The 17,747-nt window shown below is 38.2% G+C and overlaps 1 protein-coding gene across 1 annotated transcript; it reads right to left on the minus strand.

Moving 5' to 3' along the window:
• Window positions 1–343: 343 nt before the first annotated feature.
• On the minus strand, window positions 344–11,219 carry LOC141333955 (macrophage mannose receptor 1-like). The gene is made up of 4 exons (XM_073839107.1): window positions 11,183–11,219; window positions 10,736–11,092; window positions 863–1,210; window positions 344–709 (listed from the first exon to the last, which is right to left on the minus strand). Exons 1-4 carry the CDS (start codon window positions 11,217–11,219, stop codon window positions 348–350), a joined length of 1,104 nt encoding a protein of 367 aa, XP_073695208.1. The 3' UTR covers window positions 344–347.
• Between the last annotated feature and the right edge of the window lie 6,528 nt (window positions 11,220–17,747).

The raw sequence follows: 17,747 nt of genomic DNA on the forward strand, positions 1-17,747 counted from the left end.
AGCACTTCCCTCTGGGAAAATGCAGGCATTAAAATAAGTATATATTACAATATTCACATGTCTGTATATAAGAAAATACTTGCTGTAGATGAGTTTATTTGAGCTGATGTTCTGTTATCATGTGTTTGAATGTTTCGCACTAATCATATCTCATAAGTCATAAGCACACCAGATATAAAAGACACATACTGTATTTCATAATATAGGAATAAAATTTACTTTTAAATCACCATGTACAAAACCAAACTAACTAAAGAACAAATCAAACATAAAAGTAAATCAGAAAACTATGAAGTAGCCTATGAAATCCGTTAATGTAAGTAAACACATGAGTGTGTTCCTCACTCTTAATATCTGCTGCAGATGAAGTTGAGTTTGTGAGATTCAGGAAGGCTGATCCAGCGCTGATCTCCTCCAGACTGAACTGCTCCTTTTCTGTTCTCGAGGCTGCAGTTTTCTGGTGTGGTTCCGTTCCCTGGAGCCCAGTTGTGATAGCACACCATCTCTCCACTCACCCAGAGCCACATGTTCATGATGCAGTAGTTGTGTAAACCCAACCACACCGCCGCAGTAGACGCCCGTTTAACCACGTTCATCACACGCCGCTGAATCTCTTCTGAATGAACCGACACCAGATCCACATGATTCTGTCTGCAGTATCTCAGAGCTTCAGACCACGTCAGATTCTCTTTGACCACAATCAGTTTATCTGGACACAAAACAAACCACAAGCAGAAACTAGAGAGAGACTGATCAACAACAACATGCAGAACAAACACTGTGGATGAATTTGTCGTGTGGCGTGAACTTTAAGAGATCTGGAGGTGATGATGGATTGAGTGTTTTGTGAGGATCTACTCACCTTCATGACACACAAAATTTAATTGATTGTTGGAAGTTGTGTCATGCCATTGTCCGTGAGCGTTCAGATTGATATCTGCATAGTTTTCAACACCTCCAATATTATTAGGTTCACCAGTGTTCCAGTATCTGAATGAGGAGTTACTCTGATCTGACCACTGCCATGAGTCTCTGAACAGACCGATCCAGATATATGATCCAGATAAGTGTCTATCACTAATGAGCTGCTGAACCTGTTGATTCTCATTCTGGTTTCTGACACTGACCAGATCAATGTGATTCTGTCTGCAGTAACTCTGAGCGTCTCTCCAATTCATCATCTGATTGACAAAGACGAGTCCTGTGTTCGCTTTAAGAAAAACAAATGAGAAAAAGATTCATGAATCAGTTTGTTCATTATTCTTAGGCTGCTTTATGGTTTGGATGTGAACAGGAGCAGTGGTGGAAACATCAGAAACACGTCATTCATAGACTTGAGCTGCTTCTACAGCTGTATCTGTCTAACACTGTCTGATTGGCTGAAACATGTGCATTCAAACCATTAAATGAAAGACAGACAGTCAGTTGCACAAAGAAAAAACATTAAGATGCACAGGAACTTGATGTAGGGGTTAGTTGTAACACATAATCTCAATATTTCCACACATGCTACCATAACCAAATTTATTTATACCATAGTAAAAGTACATTTCTGGCTGAAGTAAATTTTTCATCTCAGGTTTTAGTATTAATTTAAAATGAGACAAATCTGCTATTATTTTAATCTTCAGTCTGTTATTTATCAGTTTATTAATGCCCTGCAAACCAGCAGAAGACACTAACCTGTTTTATATTCCAGTCGCGCAGATGGGGAAAGTTGTAACACTGCATTACAATGAGCCCCGCTGTTATTAAACTATGCCATTCTATGACATTAGTGATGTAATTTACACCCTTTACTTTTATGGATTTTAATGATAAACCACAAGAAACAGGTGAATAAAGACTGACAGTCGATGTTTAATGTTCAGAAATTATTATTTAAAGAAATGTAAAGCATTGTGTCTGGTTTAAGTGTCTGGTGTTCTGTGAGAGCTGAGTGTGGAGATAGTGCAGTGTTTTTCTGAATGTGTTTCATCTATTCGTGCTCATTGTTTTGAACTATACTGTACTGCTGTGTGTTGCGATCAGGGTCGTCCCAAGCATAGTTGCGATGTGTTCATTGTCAAACTCCAAAATTAGATTATTATTAATTTTTAAAAAATAGCATTATTTTGTTTGAAAATGTTAATTTTGTTTCATTGACAAAATATTATAGTTTGTTGTGTTTAAAATGTTATCAGATCTATTTAAATAATAAAGTCAGGGTGAACAGGAAGTTGCTGCTGACTATATTTCAGTGTAATGACGTATTTCCAGTTGAAACTGAATATTGAACAGAGGGCAGGGTTTTATTTTAGCTCCTCCTCTCTCTCTCTCTCTCTCTCTACGCATGCGTGAGCGTTTGCTGAGCGTGAGTGGGTGAACTGAGTGTGGTGAGTGTGTGATTTTCTTTTCTGGCCGCAGTGCCAAAAAGTTTATTTTCTTCTACTTTTTTCGTCCTTTCACTTGTATTAGACATTAGACAACTGTTTTAGAGCTGAGTCTGTGCAGGTTGTCTATCCACCAGTTTTTTTTACTGGCAGAATGACTTCGGGCGTGAGGAATTTGGTCTTCCTCACACGCCGTCACGGCGTTAAAATTGTGTCAAAGGCGAGTGTAGAGGACTGTAGTTTGGCAGTAGGAGAAGTGGTGGGGTGTGAGAACTTGGTGTCCGCTTTAAGGATGAACAACATGTTTTTTTTTTTTTTTGAGAACCACTGAACTAACAAACATTCTGGTTGAGAGTGGTGTTGTAATTGATAATGCGTTTGTTGCCGTGTTGCCGTTGTCTTTGCCGTCTAAGAAAGTTACTCTTTCAAACGTGCCGCCTTTCATTAAAAATGATGTAACTGCACAAATGTTAGAGCGATATGGCAAGCTGATTTCACCAATAAAGATGATTCAGATTGGTTGTAAATCACCTTTATTGAAGCATGTAGTGTCGTTTAGACGCTTTGTGTACATGGTTTTAAATAGGGGTGGCACGGTTCACAAAACCCACGGTTCGGTTTTAGGGTCACGGTTTTTGGTTCTGTACGGTTGTTGTTGTTATTTTTTTCTTTTAATTGTAAAACACTCCAGAAATGTACTTCAGCATATGATATACAGATTAATTATCCACAATTTAGGATACAGAATTAAAAAAGTTATATCATGTAATCATGCATAAACTGAATTTGACTTGACTTTAAGCACATTATTGGGACCATCTCTGAGGAAGGCTAGGAGAGATTTCATCAATGTCTACTCTCTTGATACAGCAAGAGAGAAGACATTGATGACATGCTTTTCATTTATTTGGCAATAACAGGAGAATGTGTATTGCTATCTCTACAGGAATTGATGTGCTTTTTTTGCACATAAAGATTGAACTGAAGAATTAACTTGCATTTATCAAAGAGCCAACTTCAGTGTAGCTCTTCCAAAAATATGATCTTTTAAAAGAAAAAAAGAGGAAGTCTTTAAGCTCTCACTTTAAAACAAGTGATTGGTTGGTTCATGTCATATGACCTGCGGTGCGCTTGCGACATACTGAAAAGTTGAGATGTTTTTATCTCGATGTGGTGCAGACGCGCCTGCAAAAAACGAGCGCGTCGTTTCCATTATGAGCATGCATACCGCGCGTCCACATTTGAAATAACGAACTTGAGCGCGTAAAAGACGCTACATGTGAACGGCCCCTTATACGACGCTGGTGCATCCTCCAATTCCGGGCAACCTTCCTTATCTCTCCCACTTGCCATTTCTACACGTGACGTAACCTGCAGCACACCACTTTTACTGTCTGTATGTCCACACACACCTCTTATTTTGCGCAAAAAGGACACTCACTACGTGCACGAGGCTACATTGCGCATGCGTTGAACCGTGTGACGCACACACGCACCGAACCGAGACGAGCGAACCGAACGGTTCCTTTTTTTTTTCCATATACCGTGCCACCCCTAGTTTTAAATGATAGTACGGAAGAATTAGACCTAATGTTCAATCTTAAGCACGACGAGTTCAACTATGCTATCTTTGCTACAACTAATAACATGAAGTGTCTGAATTGTGGTGATGTTGGACATTTTGTGAGAACTTGTCCAAGAAAGGAGGATAAGTCCATGCAAAATGCTTCATCTGCATTGACTGAGAAAACAGGTGTGTTTGAAGGGGAAACTGTTAGAGAGGAGCTGCCTGCGACATCTGATGCTGTTGGGCAGAACAGTGCAGAAACATCCAAAGATGTAAACCCAACAGATTCATCAGGTGTTGCAGCGGTTTCAGTACAAATGGGTGGTGAAGGATTGACAGTAATGCTATGAATGAAGCTCCTGTAGTGAATAGGACGCAGTCAGCTGATGGTTTAGGGGACGTGCAGAATTCTGATAAGAGTCAAGATATGGAGTTGGAAGGAGATCAGGATCTAAAAGAACAGGACGAGTGTGTTTTTAAGACACCACAAAAAAGGAGAAAGAAGCAGCGTCACTACAGTAAACCAAAATGAGCAGAAAATGTTGATTTAAGTCAAACTGATACTGAGAGTGAAACTGATTTTTCTGAAGGTAGTGCTTCCTTTGATCATCCCCAAGATGAGTTGACTACTCAATCTTACACTGTAGATGACATTAAGGTCTTTTTCAGATTGACTAAGAATGCAAGAAATGTGTGCATTTCTGAATACTTTCCAGATTTGAAACAATTTGCTGAGAAAGTGAAATTCTTTAGGAGTGAGGCTCTTTTTCCCGATCAGGAGGTCTACAGACTAAAAAAAGTTTACACCGTGTTCCAAACTATTATGCAATTGGATGTAAGTGTCATAAACATAACATTTTTTGTTTTTCAATTAAACTCATGGATGGTATTGTGTCTCATGGCTCTTTGGATCACTGAAATGAATCTCAGACACCTGTGATAAATAGTTTGCCAAATGAGCCCAATTAAAGGAAAATTACTTAAGAAGGATGTTCCACATTACTAAGCAGGCCACAGGTTTCAAGCAATATGGGAAAGAAAAAAGATCTCTCTGCTGCCGAAAAGCATCAAATAGTGCAATGCCTTGGACAAGGTATGAAAACATTAGATATTTCACAAAAACTTAAGTGTGATCATTGTACTGTGAAGAGATTTGTGGCTGATTCAGAGCACAGACTGGTTAGTGCAGGAAAAGGCAGAATGAGGAAGGTTTCTGCCAGACAAATTCATCAGATAAAGAGAGCAGCTGCTAAAATACCATTACAAAGTAGAAAACAGGTATTTGAAGCTGCTGGTGCCTCTGGAGTCCCACAAACATCAAGGTGTAGGATCCTTCAGAGGCTTGCAGTTGAGCATAAACCTACTATTCGGCCACTCCTAACTAATGCTCACAAGCAGAAATGGTTGCAGTGGGCCCAGACATACATGAAGACTCATTTTCAAACAGTCTTGTTTACTGATGAGTATCGTGCATCTTTGGATGGTCCAGATGGATGGAGTAGTGGATGGAACATGTCCCAACAAGGCTGCGACGTTAACAAGGAGGTGGCATTTTGGGCCGGAATCATAGGGAGAGAGCTGGTAGGTTCCTTTAGGGTCCCTGAAGGTGTGAAAATGACCTCGGCAAAGTATGTAGAGTTTTTGACCGACTACTTTCTTTCATGATACAAAAAGAAGAACCGTGCCTTCTGTAGCAAAATCATCTTCGTGCATGACAATGCACCATCTCATGCTGCAAATAATACCTCTGTGTCATTGGCTGCTATCTGCATAAAAGATGAGAAACTCATGGTGTGGCCACCATCCTCCCCTGACCTCAACCAGATTGAGAACCTTTGGAGCATCCTCAAGCAAAAGATCTATTAGGGTGGGAGGCAGTTCACATCAAAACAGCAGCTCTGGGAGGCTATTCTGACATCTTGCAAACAAATTCAATCAGAAACTCTCCAAAAACTCACAAGTTCAATGGATGCAAGAATTGTGATAGTGATATCAAAGCAGGGGTCCTATGTTAAGATGTAACTTGCCCTGTTAGGATGTTTTTGATTGAAATATCTATTGATTTCAGTACATATGACCACCTAATCCTGCAAATTCAGCAAATGCCAATTTTCAGTTCTTTACAGCCTATAAAATGTTTTAACTCTGTTGTGCATAATAATTTGGAACAGTGCATTTTCAGTTTTTTTATTTTTGAAATAAATACTGTTATCATTAGGAGGTTTGTTCAATAAAATTCAAATTATACCCTAATGGTTGATGACTTAAAAATTATACTGACTGTCATTTGCATTGACTAATTATGAAAATCAGAGAAAGATATCATTTGCATAATAATTTGGAACACGGTGTATTACCAAAGTTAATTCTCAGTTAGGCATTAGTGTTGATACTGAAAAAAGTTAAACCAACACTTTTGAGATGAGTTTCTTTTTGTTTCCTGTGCATCCTTTTCTTCTCTGTGATGAGAGATTTTCACATTGCTTTTCTCAATTTAAATGGAGCACGTGAAGGGAGGAAAAGGTTCGAATTATATGAATGAATTAAAATTAAAATTAAAAAAATTGATGTCTTATTTGCACAGTAAACACATAGTGATGCTTCAAATGAAGCTGACTGGGCGAGTGAATTTGATGGTTTATCCATTTGCAGTCACAAAGAACTTTATACCAATATCCTACCAAGTGGAGGAAATTGTTAAAGGAAGATGTTTAAAGATAAGAGCTCAGTTGAAAATCAGTTTTACGTTTTTGGAGGAAAAAAAATGGTCAAAAAAGCTTACGCTCTAAGGATGACACACTTTTATCAGACCACACGGAAATCTGTAAAAGAGCAGTAGAATTTTATGAAGATCTGTATAGCAGTGAACTTGCACACAGGTCACACTGTGATACAGTGTTTTTAGAGGGTCTACCTCAGGTATCAGATTATGCCAACAGAGAGCTTGGTAGAGCATTGTCTTTAGAGGAGCTACAGAAAGCTCTTCAGAGCATGGAAAGCGGCAGAGCACCCAGAATAGATGGCCTATCTGTAGACTTGTATAAGTCTGTTTGGCCTGAAATTGGTGCAGATCTGCTTGGTGTCATCAATGACAGTCTGAGCAGTGGAAGACTACCACTGAGCTGCCGTAGAGCAGTCCTTCCTCTACTGCCAAAGAAAGGGGACCTGAGTGACATCAAAAACTGGAGGCCTGTCTCACTGCTGTGCTGTGATTATAAAATTCTATCCAAAACATTAGCGAATAGGTTAAGCAAGGTTTTAGCTGAAATCGTTCACTCTGATCAGACCTATTGTGTTCCAGGTAGGCAGATCTTTGATTATGTTTCATTTATTAGAGATTTTCTTGACATTGGTAAGCTCTTGGATATTGATTTTGGTTTAATATCAATAGATCAGGAAAAAGCATTTGATGGGGTGGAGCATAATTATTTATGTTCTAAAAGCTTTTGGTTTTACTGAAAATTTTATTGATAAGTTAAAGGTCTTATATTGTGATGTTGAAAGTCTACTGAAAATTAATGGTGACTTGTGTGCTCCCTTTAGAGTTTTTCGAGGTATTAGACAGGGGTGTGCTCTATCTGGCATGCTATACAGTTTGGCAATTGAACTTCTATTGGGAAAATTTAGAGCTGAACTAAAGGGTGTTAACATCCCCAATTGTGAGAGTGTTTTTAAATGATCAGCTTATGCTGATGATATTGTTATTCTCATTAAAGAGCAAGGGGGTGTGTTTAAAATGACAACTTTTAAGAGATTGTATGTCTATATCTTCAGCCAAAGTACACTGGAAAAAAAGTGAGGCTTTTTTATTTGGTAAATGGCCGAATGGACATCCTACCCTCCCTGTGTGGTTAAAATGGGGTAAAGATGGGTTTAAATACCTCGGTGTTTATCTAGGGCAGGGGTCCCCAAACTAAGGCCCGGGGGCCGGATGCGGCCCGCCAACACATTTGGACTGGCCCTCTGAACAATGCCAGAGACATATTTCGAAAATGTGATTTTAAATGTTTTACTTATATCATTATTATTTGAATATTCGTTATTTGATAAAAAATTTGGCTTTCAAACTAAAATTTCCCTTAGTTATTAATATAGCCTAATTATTTGTTAAATTCACCAACAGAATGGTACATTCAACATAATGTGTCATCGCGATCGAACAGGTGATGCACGAGGCAGCTAGAAAATTCAGAGTGATGACAAAATGACTCAATAGCATTTGAGGAATTTGACGTGTGATTAAAAAAAACACAGTGGACCAACACCAGCAGATGACATTACACCCCAAAATCATGACAGACTGTGGAAAATTAACACTGGACTTCAAGCAACTTGGGCTATGAGCTTCTCCACTCTTCCTCCAGACTTTAGGACCTTGATTTCCAAATAAAATACAACACTTGCTCTCATCTGAAAAGAGGACTTTGGACCACTGGGCAACAATCCATTTATTCTTCTCCTTAGCCCAGGTATGATGCCTCCGACGCTGTCTGTGGTTCAGGAGTGGCTTAACAAGAGAAATACGACAACTGTAGCCAAATTCCTTCACATGTCTGTGTGTGGTGGCTCTTGATGCCTTGACCCCAGCCTCATCCATTCCTTGTGAAGTTCACCCAAATTATTGAATCGATTTTGCTTGACAAGCCTCTCAAGGCTGAGGTTCTCTCGGTTGGTGTTTTTCTTCTACACTTTTTCCTTCCACTCAACTTTCTGTTAACATGCTTGAATACAGAACTCTTCTTTGGCAATGAATGTTTGTGACTTACCCTCTTTGTGAAGGGTGTCAATGATTGTCTTCTGGACAACTGTTAGATCAGCAGTCTTCCCCATGATTGTGTAGCCTAGTGAACCAAATTGAGAGACCATTTTGACAGCTTGACGGAAACACTTGCAGGTGTTTTGAGTTGACTAGCTGATTGGAATGTCACCATATTCTAATTTGTTGAGATAGCAAATTGGTGGGTTTTTGTTAAATGTTAGCCAAATCATCAAAATTAAAAGAACCAAAGACTTAAACTACTTTACTCTGTGTGCATTAAATTTATTTAATACACAAGTTTCACAATTTGAGTTGAATTACTGAAATAAATGAACTTTTCCATGACATTCTAATTTGAGATGCACCTGTATATCTTTAAAAAAAAAAAGATCATTTGTATGTGTGGTGCTTAACAAAATAATATTCTAGCATCAAAAGGTATAAAAAATACAGATAAAATCATAATAAAATAATAATAATAATAATAGTAGCCAGTCCGGCCCATGGAATTTTCTTTTATAAACCGACCCGACCCCCCATTAAAGAAAAGAAAATTATGTGGCCCGCTCAGAAAAAAGTTTGGGGACCCCTGATCTAGGGGATGATTTGACTGTTCGGAAAAAAAATTGAAGGTGTAGAAGAAAAAATAGTGGGTCGTCTGAATAAGTGCACATTTTTAATCTCTAATATGTCTTACAGAGGATGGGACTTTTATTTGTGGTTATAAGTATTCGAAAAAACGTTCCTTTGAATGTAAATTGCTCAACTTCTTGCTAGGCCAAGCGAAAATGGCAATTTATTTAAGTAGAAAAAGAAAAATGGAAGGAAATGTGGACACAGATGTGACAATGCTCTTTTCAATCTTGCTTAAAGTGATGGTTCGGAGTAAAATTTACTTTATTGCTATGCACTCCGAAGCCCATGTAAATACCCCATCCGAAGTTTTTTTTTACCTTAGTCGAACATTTATGGAGATATTAGAGTTTTTCGAATTGCTTGTAACAGCAGCAGATGGTACATGTAGTGTATCTCGTAAATTGCACCACTAAACGTGCAAGTAATCTTACCAAACTTCTACAGTAGTTTAAATAGCTTATGTACTCACAAAACGCTGCATCAGAACATTTGTAAGTCCACCACGAGTGTTTTAAAAACACGTTTTACCCGATCCCTACTAGTCTCAAAAACTACAAATGGCGACACATCGATGTCACTTCCCTGATTTGGGAAAAGCATGTAAAAGTCCTCCTACTAACTTGTAAGTTTTTCAACTTGCACAGATTATTAAATATTGGACATTTTTATTTCACCCAGACTTTAAGCTGTCATATGGTTATGTTACAATATACCCCACCTACAGGGAATATTGTAACATTTCACTTCCTTTCTTTTGAGGTAAATATCAAAACACGTATACACTGTAGTTATGAAACAAAGCAACATATTTGTACTAGAGTGTACTAAGTGTGACATTAATGTGAATGAAAAATTATACTCTGAACTCCACAAGGATTTAAACAAACTTAGAAATTCAAAAAGTGTGCCCTGCATTCCCCTTAGCTCTCCACTGTGACTTTTATTATAAAGTAGCTTCACTATCGAACCGCTTCATTACATTTATCAGCAACGAGGGTGTATGTTGTAATGGACTATAACTCCTACATGAACCAGACTCAAGTTAATCTACATATGAAAAACAGAGACCTTGTAGGTTTGTGTTGAGATACTGATGAATGAAAATACTGACTGAATCACCTCTAGTCACTACTGTATGTTTATTATTAATATAAGGTTTATTATTAATATAAGATTAATTTAGATCTCTAATATTTTTTGACTCTTTAATTTCAAGTTTGCATTGAAACAAATTATCATATGAATGGACAACAAAAGATCTGGCAAATACTGAGTTGACACAAAAATCTCAAAACTAAAAGTGTGACAAATGTCTCTTCTAATTCACAATCAAATTGAATATTTATGCTGTTTAGTACTCCATTAAAATATGATATATGGTGCATCTAAAAATGAACTCACTGTTGCTGCAGATGAAATGATGGTTATCACTACATGGCAAATCATGCCATTCACCATTTAACATATGAGCACAATCATCTCTGCCTTCTGGTTGTCCAGTAGCCCAGTTCAGATAGAGCGCAGGTTCACCTGAAGACCACTGCCATTTATCACGACCCGTCTTCTGCAGCCCAATCCAGACATATGGAAAACCTCCATAATTCACACTCTTCTTCAGCTCGTTCATGTCGTTCATGTTGTCAACGGTGGCCAGATCTGAGTATTTCTCTCTGCAGTATCTCTGAGCTTCAGTCCAGGTCTTCACCTCATTTATAAAGTGATACTGACGCTGAACACATTCAGATACGGAGCAGAGAGCTGTGAAAGAGAGGCTTTGCTTTAATGCTTTTCATAACAGGATCAAACCTAGAAACTAGAAACCATAAATAAAACCACAAACACACTCACCAATGAGGAGAAGAATGAAAAACAGAGTTTGGTCCATTTCTGAAGAAGAAAAATACACATTAACAGATTTCAAACATTCACAGATTAATTTTGGTATAAAACATGATTTTAGAGTTACTTAAAAAAAAAAACATCTTAACAGGAAAATAAGACAATATTAACATGTCAGAAGTCTAATTCTAGTTAAAGAATGAAGATGTGAGTTGTTCTTACTTCAGAGGTTGTGTGTTTCTGTCCTGAGTCTGATGTTTCTGTCTGCAGCTGTAATGTGATTCTTATATCTGCTTTCACCCCTCATTCAGCGTCACATCATTTGTTTATTGCTCTAAACAAAAGCCCTTGTCACTTTTCTTCCTCACACATGTGTGTTTGTGATGTTGCTGTTATTCTCTGGAAGTGTGTTGATTTGAATGTGACTGGAGGGTCTGTATGTAATGACATGCAAATCAAAGCGAACAGCAGCAACACATTCAGCTCATTATTTATGGAAATCATAGACACAGAGAACAAACACATTATTTTACTATAGAAACATATAGAACATATAGAAACATTAACAGTCACGTCACATCACGATCACATCAACAGCTGAGTTAAAATAATGGTTTTATTACTATTGTGTCTTTATCTCGAGTTTCACAGACAAGGCAATTCAAAGTGTACCACAGAAGGTATTGTAAAATACTAACAGGAAAAAAAAAACTGTATTTCAATTCAGTCAAATTAGTTAATATTTTGAGCAGATCTTTTGGTACCATATAGTATTTGTGCAAAAATGAAGATCCTGCCACACTTGGAGGAATCAAGGAGAAGGCAGAAGATCATTTTCACAAGAACAGTCTTTTAATAAATCGCAGGAGTAATACCGGGGTTTGTATACAAAACATGTAAGTGGAGAAACCAGACAAAATACAAGGAAAAAACCAGGAACTAAATACACATGGTGATTGACAAAACAGAAATCTAAATAACAAAACAAGGAAAGGAAAAAGACCATATAAGGAGAAACAGGAACTTAAGCAGAAGTAAAACATGGAACACAACACAACAAAACACTGACAGATTTAATAATGAATGCTTAAAGTACATTTTTCCTTTAGAATCCTATACTCTAATAGTGTAGTATTTAGGTTTAAAATAGAGAAATGGTTTTTAAATGTGACCCTGGACCACAAAAGCAGTCTTAAGTAGCACAGATATATTTGTAGCAATAGTCAAAAATACATTGTAAGGGTCAAAAGTATCGATTTTTCTTTTATGCCAAAAATCATTAGGATATTAAGTAAAGATCATGTTCCATGAAGATATTTTGTAAATTTCCTACCATTAATATATCAAAACTTGATTTTGATTAGTAATATGCATTGCTAAGAACTTCGTTTGGACAACTTTTAAGGGGATTTTCTCAATATTTAGATTTTTTTGCACCATCAGATTCCAGATTTTCAAATAGTTGTATCTCAGACAAACATTGTCCTATTTTAACAAAACAAACCATCAATGAAAAGCTTATTTACTCAGCTTTCAAATGACGTAAGAATCTCAATTTCGGGGGAAAAAAAATACACTTATGACTGATTTTGTGGTCCAGGGTCACAGAGTCATTTTGTGGTCTGAAATATTATTTTATTTGTAGTGCCATTATTCATCCACTAGGGACCTAAATGTCTCTTCAATGATTCTACATGTATCTACTAGTTTCTCAAATAAATATTGCAAGTTATACCAGTGTACTTATTTGTAAGTTTTGGATTTGAATAATATTTAGACATTATTTAACACTAGATTTTTTTTAAAGGTGAAATGAAAAAAAAGTTAATAACTTACATTTTTCTTTTTTTTTCTTTTTTAGTGATACTCCTATAAGTCCACACAAGTGATTAATGAATGCAATCAAACACTGAATTTAACTCAGGGAACGTTTGTCCTCTTAAATGAACATATGAATTGATATTGAACCCCGCCAGAAGCTTTTCAGAAACTTTCAATAACATTGCAAAAAAAAAAAATAACCTTTACAAAAAGTAGTCTTTGATCAAATCTAAATATTTATCCAAAACATCAACAATTTAGGATTGAGCAACACTGTTTGATTATAAATAAGACTAAAGAGGCATTGAGTTGTGAAATCGTGATATTACATTTGATTTCAGTTATTCTTTCATTAGTCCACCTCTGTTCTTTGGATTTTAAACTACTTTGCTCTATTTTAAACTTCGATCCATCTTATTTTTCCAGCATCCAGCTATTTTCAGCTGTACAAAACAGCTTGTTTTGCTGCTTGATATTGCCATATTATTTTAATCTTAATCTATGAGCACACAGGTTTGTACTGCCGTTTACTGCATGTTATTGTTTTCGTAATATTCCAATAGCGGCTAGATAAAAAGTAAACAATTCGAAAAAGCAATTTTAAAATATTTCCTGTAACTTTCCTGTAGGTTTTGGTGCTTAAAAGACTTTCCAATTGGTATCTCATTTTAAGGCGATGTATGGAATATTTCAAGAGATATTGGGATTTCAAAGTGGCTGCTTGAAGAAACTATCAAGTTGTAGTCTTTACATAGAGGGTGCCCTTGCCCCGTTAGCGGAAGTGGGCATCGGGATCCTTATCTCGATGACTGGCTCATCATGGCCTGGACATGAGAGCAATTGTGTGATCACAGGGACCTGGTATTCCGGCACCTCAGCCAGTTGGGGCTTTGGGTCAACTGGGAAAAGAGCAAACTCTCACCTGTGGAGACAATCTTATTTCACTGTATGGAGTTAGACTCAGTAAGTATGCCGGCACGTCTCACCAACATTGGCACACAGAGCTGACCGATGTCACACTTGCTGCGCCATTCTTCCTCACCTGGAGATGCAAGGGTTGTATTTTATTTTGTTTGTATGCCTGCTTTATTCTATTGTTATTCTGTACAATACTTTATACTAAAGTTACATTGGAACTTGTCAAAAGGAATTTGTGTATTTGTCGTGTTGCAAAATCTTACTTAAATCTCTTACGAACCTAGTGCTTGTGTACTTGCCTGTAGAAGTGTTACATATACATGTATATATGTATACACACACACACACACACACACACACACACACACACACACACACACAGACCTGCAACACGTCACGTTGTGCAGCATTGGTCTGCTAGCTCATAACTACCTGTTATAAGACTGCTCTCTGTCACTTTATCATATTAACAAGCTCTATTTGCACCATACTGTTTGCATTTGCACTACTCTGTTCGGTTTGCACTCTCTGCGATGTGCCCTTACTTGTATTTTGTATTTTTTTTAGATTATATGCAAAATTGTATTTATTTATAATTTTAAAATATTACCTATTTAAGGTTATCTGTTATGCACCAAGGGTCTGATGAGAGTAACACAATTTCAAGTCTTTGTATGTCCTGGACATGTGGCAGAATTGACAATAAGGCTGACTTTGACTTAACTGTATGTTGACGTCACATGAAGAGGAAGCAACATATCATCGGGCGTTCTCAGGCCTATGATTTCCATAAATAAAGAGGTGACTGTGTTGCTGCTGTTCTTTTATTTGCATGCCTGACAGCAGTTTGTGACATTTTCACCAGGGTTACTGGTGTGCATGTAAATGTGCTCATTGTTTACATTTGTTGAATTCACTAAATTTAAAACAGCTGTGTTGATTGGACTTCATGCTGGAAGGATGCAAAGGATGTTACTGCTTTGTAACAGCTAATTTTTTTTGGTTTGCCGTGGACGAAAATAAAAGATGTCCATCTTTTTTACGCCTAATGACAATAACATCTGCAACACCATAGGTTTTGACATGACTGCAATTGTAAGTACAATACCACAACACACTAGTATGAAAAACTTCAAATCTACAATAGAAATCTAAATAATGAATTATTTTTACAATTGATGGTAATTAATATAACTGGTTTGCCTGGTAAAACGGTGAAGTTGATGCCTTCACAGGAGCAGTCTGGCACCTTCACAGTCGGCAAAATATAAGCTGGCAAAAAGAAATAAAAAGGTCTCAGGTTACATATGTAACCTGAGACGTTCCCTTTCGAGAGAATATCAAATATCAATGTCAAGAAGGACATTACGAGGGAGGAAAAAGAGGCTTAATGACTTAAGCTGCTGTTTATGGAGCTCCAGGAGTCCAAGGGTCTCTGTTACCCAAATAGGTTAGTGCATCCTCCGCACAAGCCAAAGTGGTGGAAGGCCAAACACATCAGGCGGCAGTAACCGGCTGACTTATCCGATAAGGTTGTCATGAAAGCTCAAACCTCATAACAGAGGCGAACATTCAGCAGCCGTAGGATAGATACCTGCTATCAAAGGAGAGGAGGATCCATCCATTCTGCCCAAGGATGGCGCTTCAGTAAACCTGCTTAAGTGAAGGGAGCACACTCATCTCATGTCAGAAGAGACATTGGAAAAGCAGAAAAATAGGTGGAGGAAGCAAACATCAGGTCTAATCAGATAAGATTAATATACAGCAGCTACCTGCTACCCTACCTCATCATCAAGGTGAGGAGGACCTACCTACCCTTCTTTGCCTGTCTCTGATCCTCGGATCGGGATGGGCCAGGACCCCTCTGTTGTTCGGGCTCAGACCTCAAACTGGCGCGTTCGAAAAGAAAGCCCTTCTCTTTCCTTCCAACGTCTGCCAGGTTTACCCACAGATGTCTCTCCGTAAACACCATGGCCGCCATTCAGCCTGACCAGCTGCCGCGCATGCCCGGCCATTCAAGCAGGATGTACGTTAAAGGGGCTCGGATGGCAGAGTCTTAATAGATTATCCTTCACTCATAGAGAGATAGCTAGCTAGCGTCTCTTCTATGGGGGCATCCTCGTTTGGCCATTTTCACACATTCCCTCAATATAAGTATAATTAGCTGCAGAAATGTGTGAAGAAAATGGCTTGTTCCATCATTTCACGATCTCCGTGTGAAGATCAGGAAGAAATGGAAGGCTCACTTGAGCTGGAGGGTTATGATCAGAAAGATATTGTTCATCGAGACGACCCCCGTGGCGCCACCTTCCCAGCCCGCTTCCATGGCAGGTCCAACCTAGACGTGGTGCGTTCCATAAGCTCTAACAGCTCATCATATGCGGAGCAGGAGGATTGAGATGATTCAGACTCAATGTTTTCTTCCTCATCTAACATCTCCTGCTCTTCCTGAGCAGACCCCTGGCTACTGGATCAGATGATGTGAGGAAATCACATCATCCTCCAGCAGCTGACTCTCATGAGGAAAGCCCCTTTATTCAACTTATCAGCGAGATCCACCTGCGATCCTCACAAACACAGTTTCCCGAAAAGAGGGACAAATTAGAGCGGAGCTTCCTCATAGAAACAAGCTCACAATGCACCAGACTGCCCCTTCAAGGACTTTGTGTGCGTGCTCTTTGCCCAAACATATGATGCAAAGATAATGTGTGTCATCTAGTGTCAAAAACTGAGGACACTGATCCACACACTTCTTAAATGCCTTGCTAGTGTTTCCAGCCATAGTGAGGTAAGAGAGAAAGCTTACCGTTTTTCATTGCAGAGCTTCAACAAGCAGTCACTTAAGAAAAAAAAAGAAGGGAATGTTGTGTTCAACTGTCTGCCATCCTTTTATACAATGCCTTTGTACCTTGCTTATTAATGCAATATTCATCTTCTCCTTTAATGACAAAGGAGGTTGGAGGTAGGGATGGGAATTGATAAGATTTTTACGATTCCTATTCCATTTTCGATTCTGCTTAACGATTCGATTCTTTATCGATTCCCTTATCTATTCTCATTTGGAAGATTCTCATGCTAACGTTGTTGCTGCTGCTGCTGCCGCTGCTGGGTTGAGAAATGTTAGTCCGGAGCGGATCGAAAACGCAACATTCTGTTATTGTTATTGCATGCTGTGTGCGCAAATGTTTTAGAACCGGTTCTAACCGGTTCAACCGGTTCAACAAGAACCGGTTTTCGATTCCCATCCCTAGTTGGAGGAATGGCTTTAAAAACCCATGAATGACATTCCCTGTTGTAGAGTGGCTGTTTTTTGTGTACCTTTTTTGTGCACTGTCACCTTACAGCAAGAAGGTTATAGATTTGCATATCTCATAAATGTCATTTTCATCTGGGTGTCCAAGTTTTATACCACCCTAAAACACATGCATCTTGTCCTATATAGCAGGGAACTAAACATTACCTTTCATCAAGCCTACCCTGGGTAATTAAAATGTAATACTCATGAAAACCAACCTAATAACAGTAGGCTTATGGCAAAGCCAACACAATGGACAACCAACAGCCTCTTCTACAATAAGGCATTTTATGTGCTATGGTTTTGCTTCTTTCCAGTGATCCAAGGCCTTCTGCTGCCAAAAAAAAGACAAAGATTGATGCAGAGCTTCCAAATTATTAGAGAGCCTCTGTAAAGAAAATATGAATAAAAGCCATAAGGGACAATTTAGACGAGGACCAGTTAAAAAACAATTTGTGAAATCGGACATATTTCTGTTGGTAATTTACTTTGTTATGTCTTCAGGGTATATGTTAAACATCATCTGACCAAACCTGTCCC

This window comes from Garra rufa, chromosome 4, assembly GCF_049309525.1.
Source record: "Garra rufa chromosome 4, GarRuf1.0, whole genome shotgun sequence".
In the NCBI taxonomy this organism is placed as follows: Eukaryota; Metazoa; Chordata; class Actinopteri; order Cypriniformes; family Cyprinidae; genus Garra; species Garra rufa.

Excerpts from the sequence above, each read along its gene's own strand:
- LOC141333955 (XM_073839107.1), bottom strand. The coding sequence starts at position 11,219 with ATGGACCAAACTCTGTTTTTCATTCTTCTCCTCATTG. Across the intron at positions 1,211-10,735 it reads TCATTTCATCTGCAGCAACA|CGAACACAGGACTCGTCTTT; the intron begins GTGAGTTCATTT and ends TTTTTCTTAAAG. Across the intron at positions 710-862 it reads AAATTTTGTGTGTCATGAAG|ATAAACTGATTGTGGTCAAA; the intron begins GTGAGTAGATCC and ends TTTTGTGTCCAG.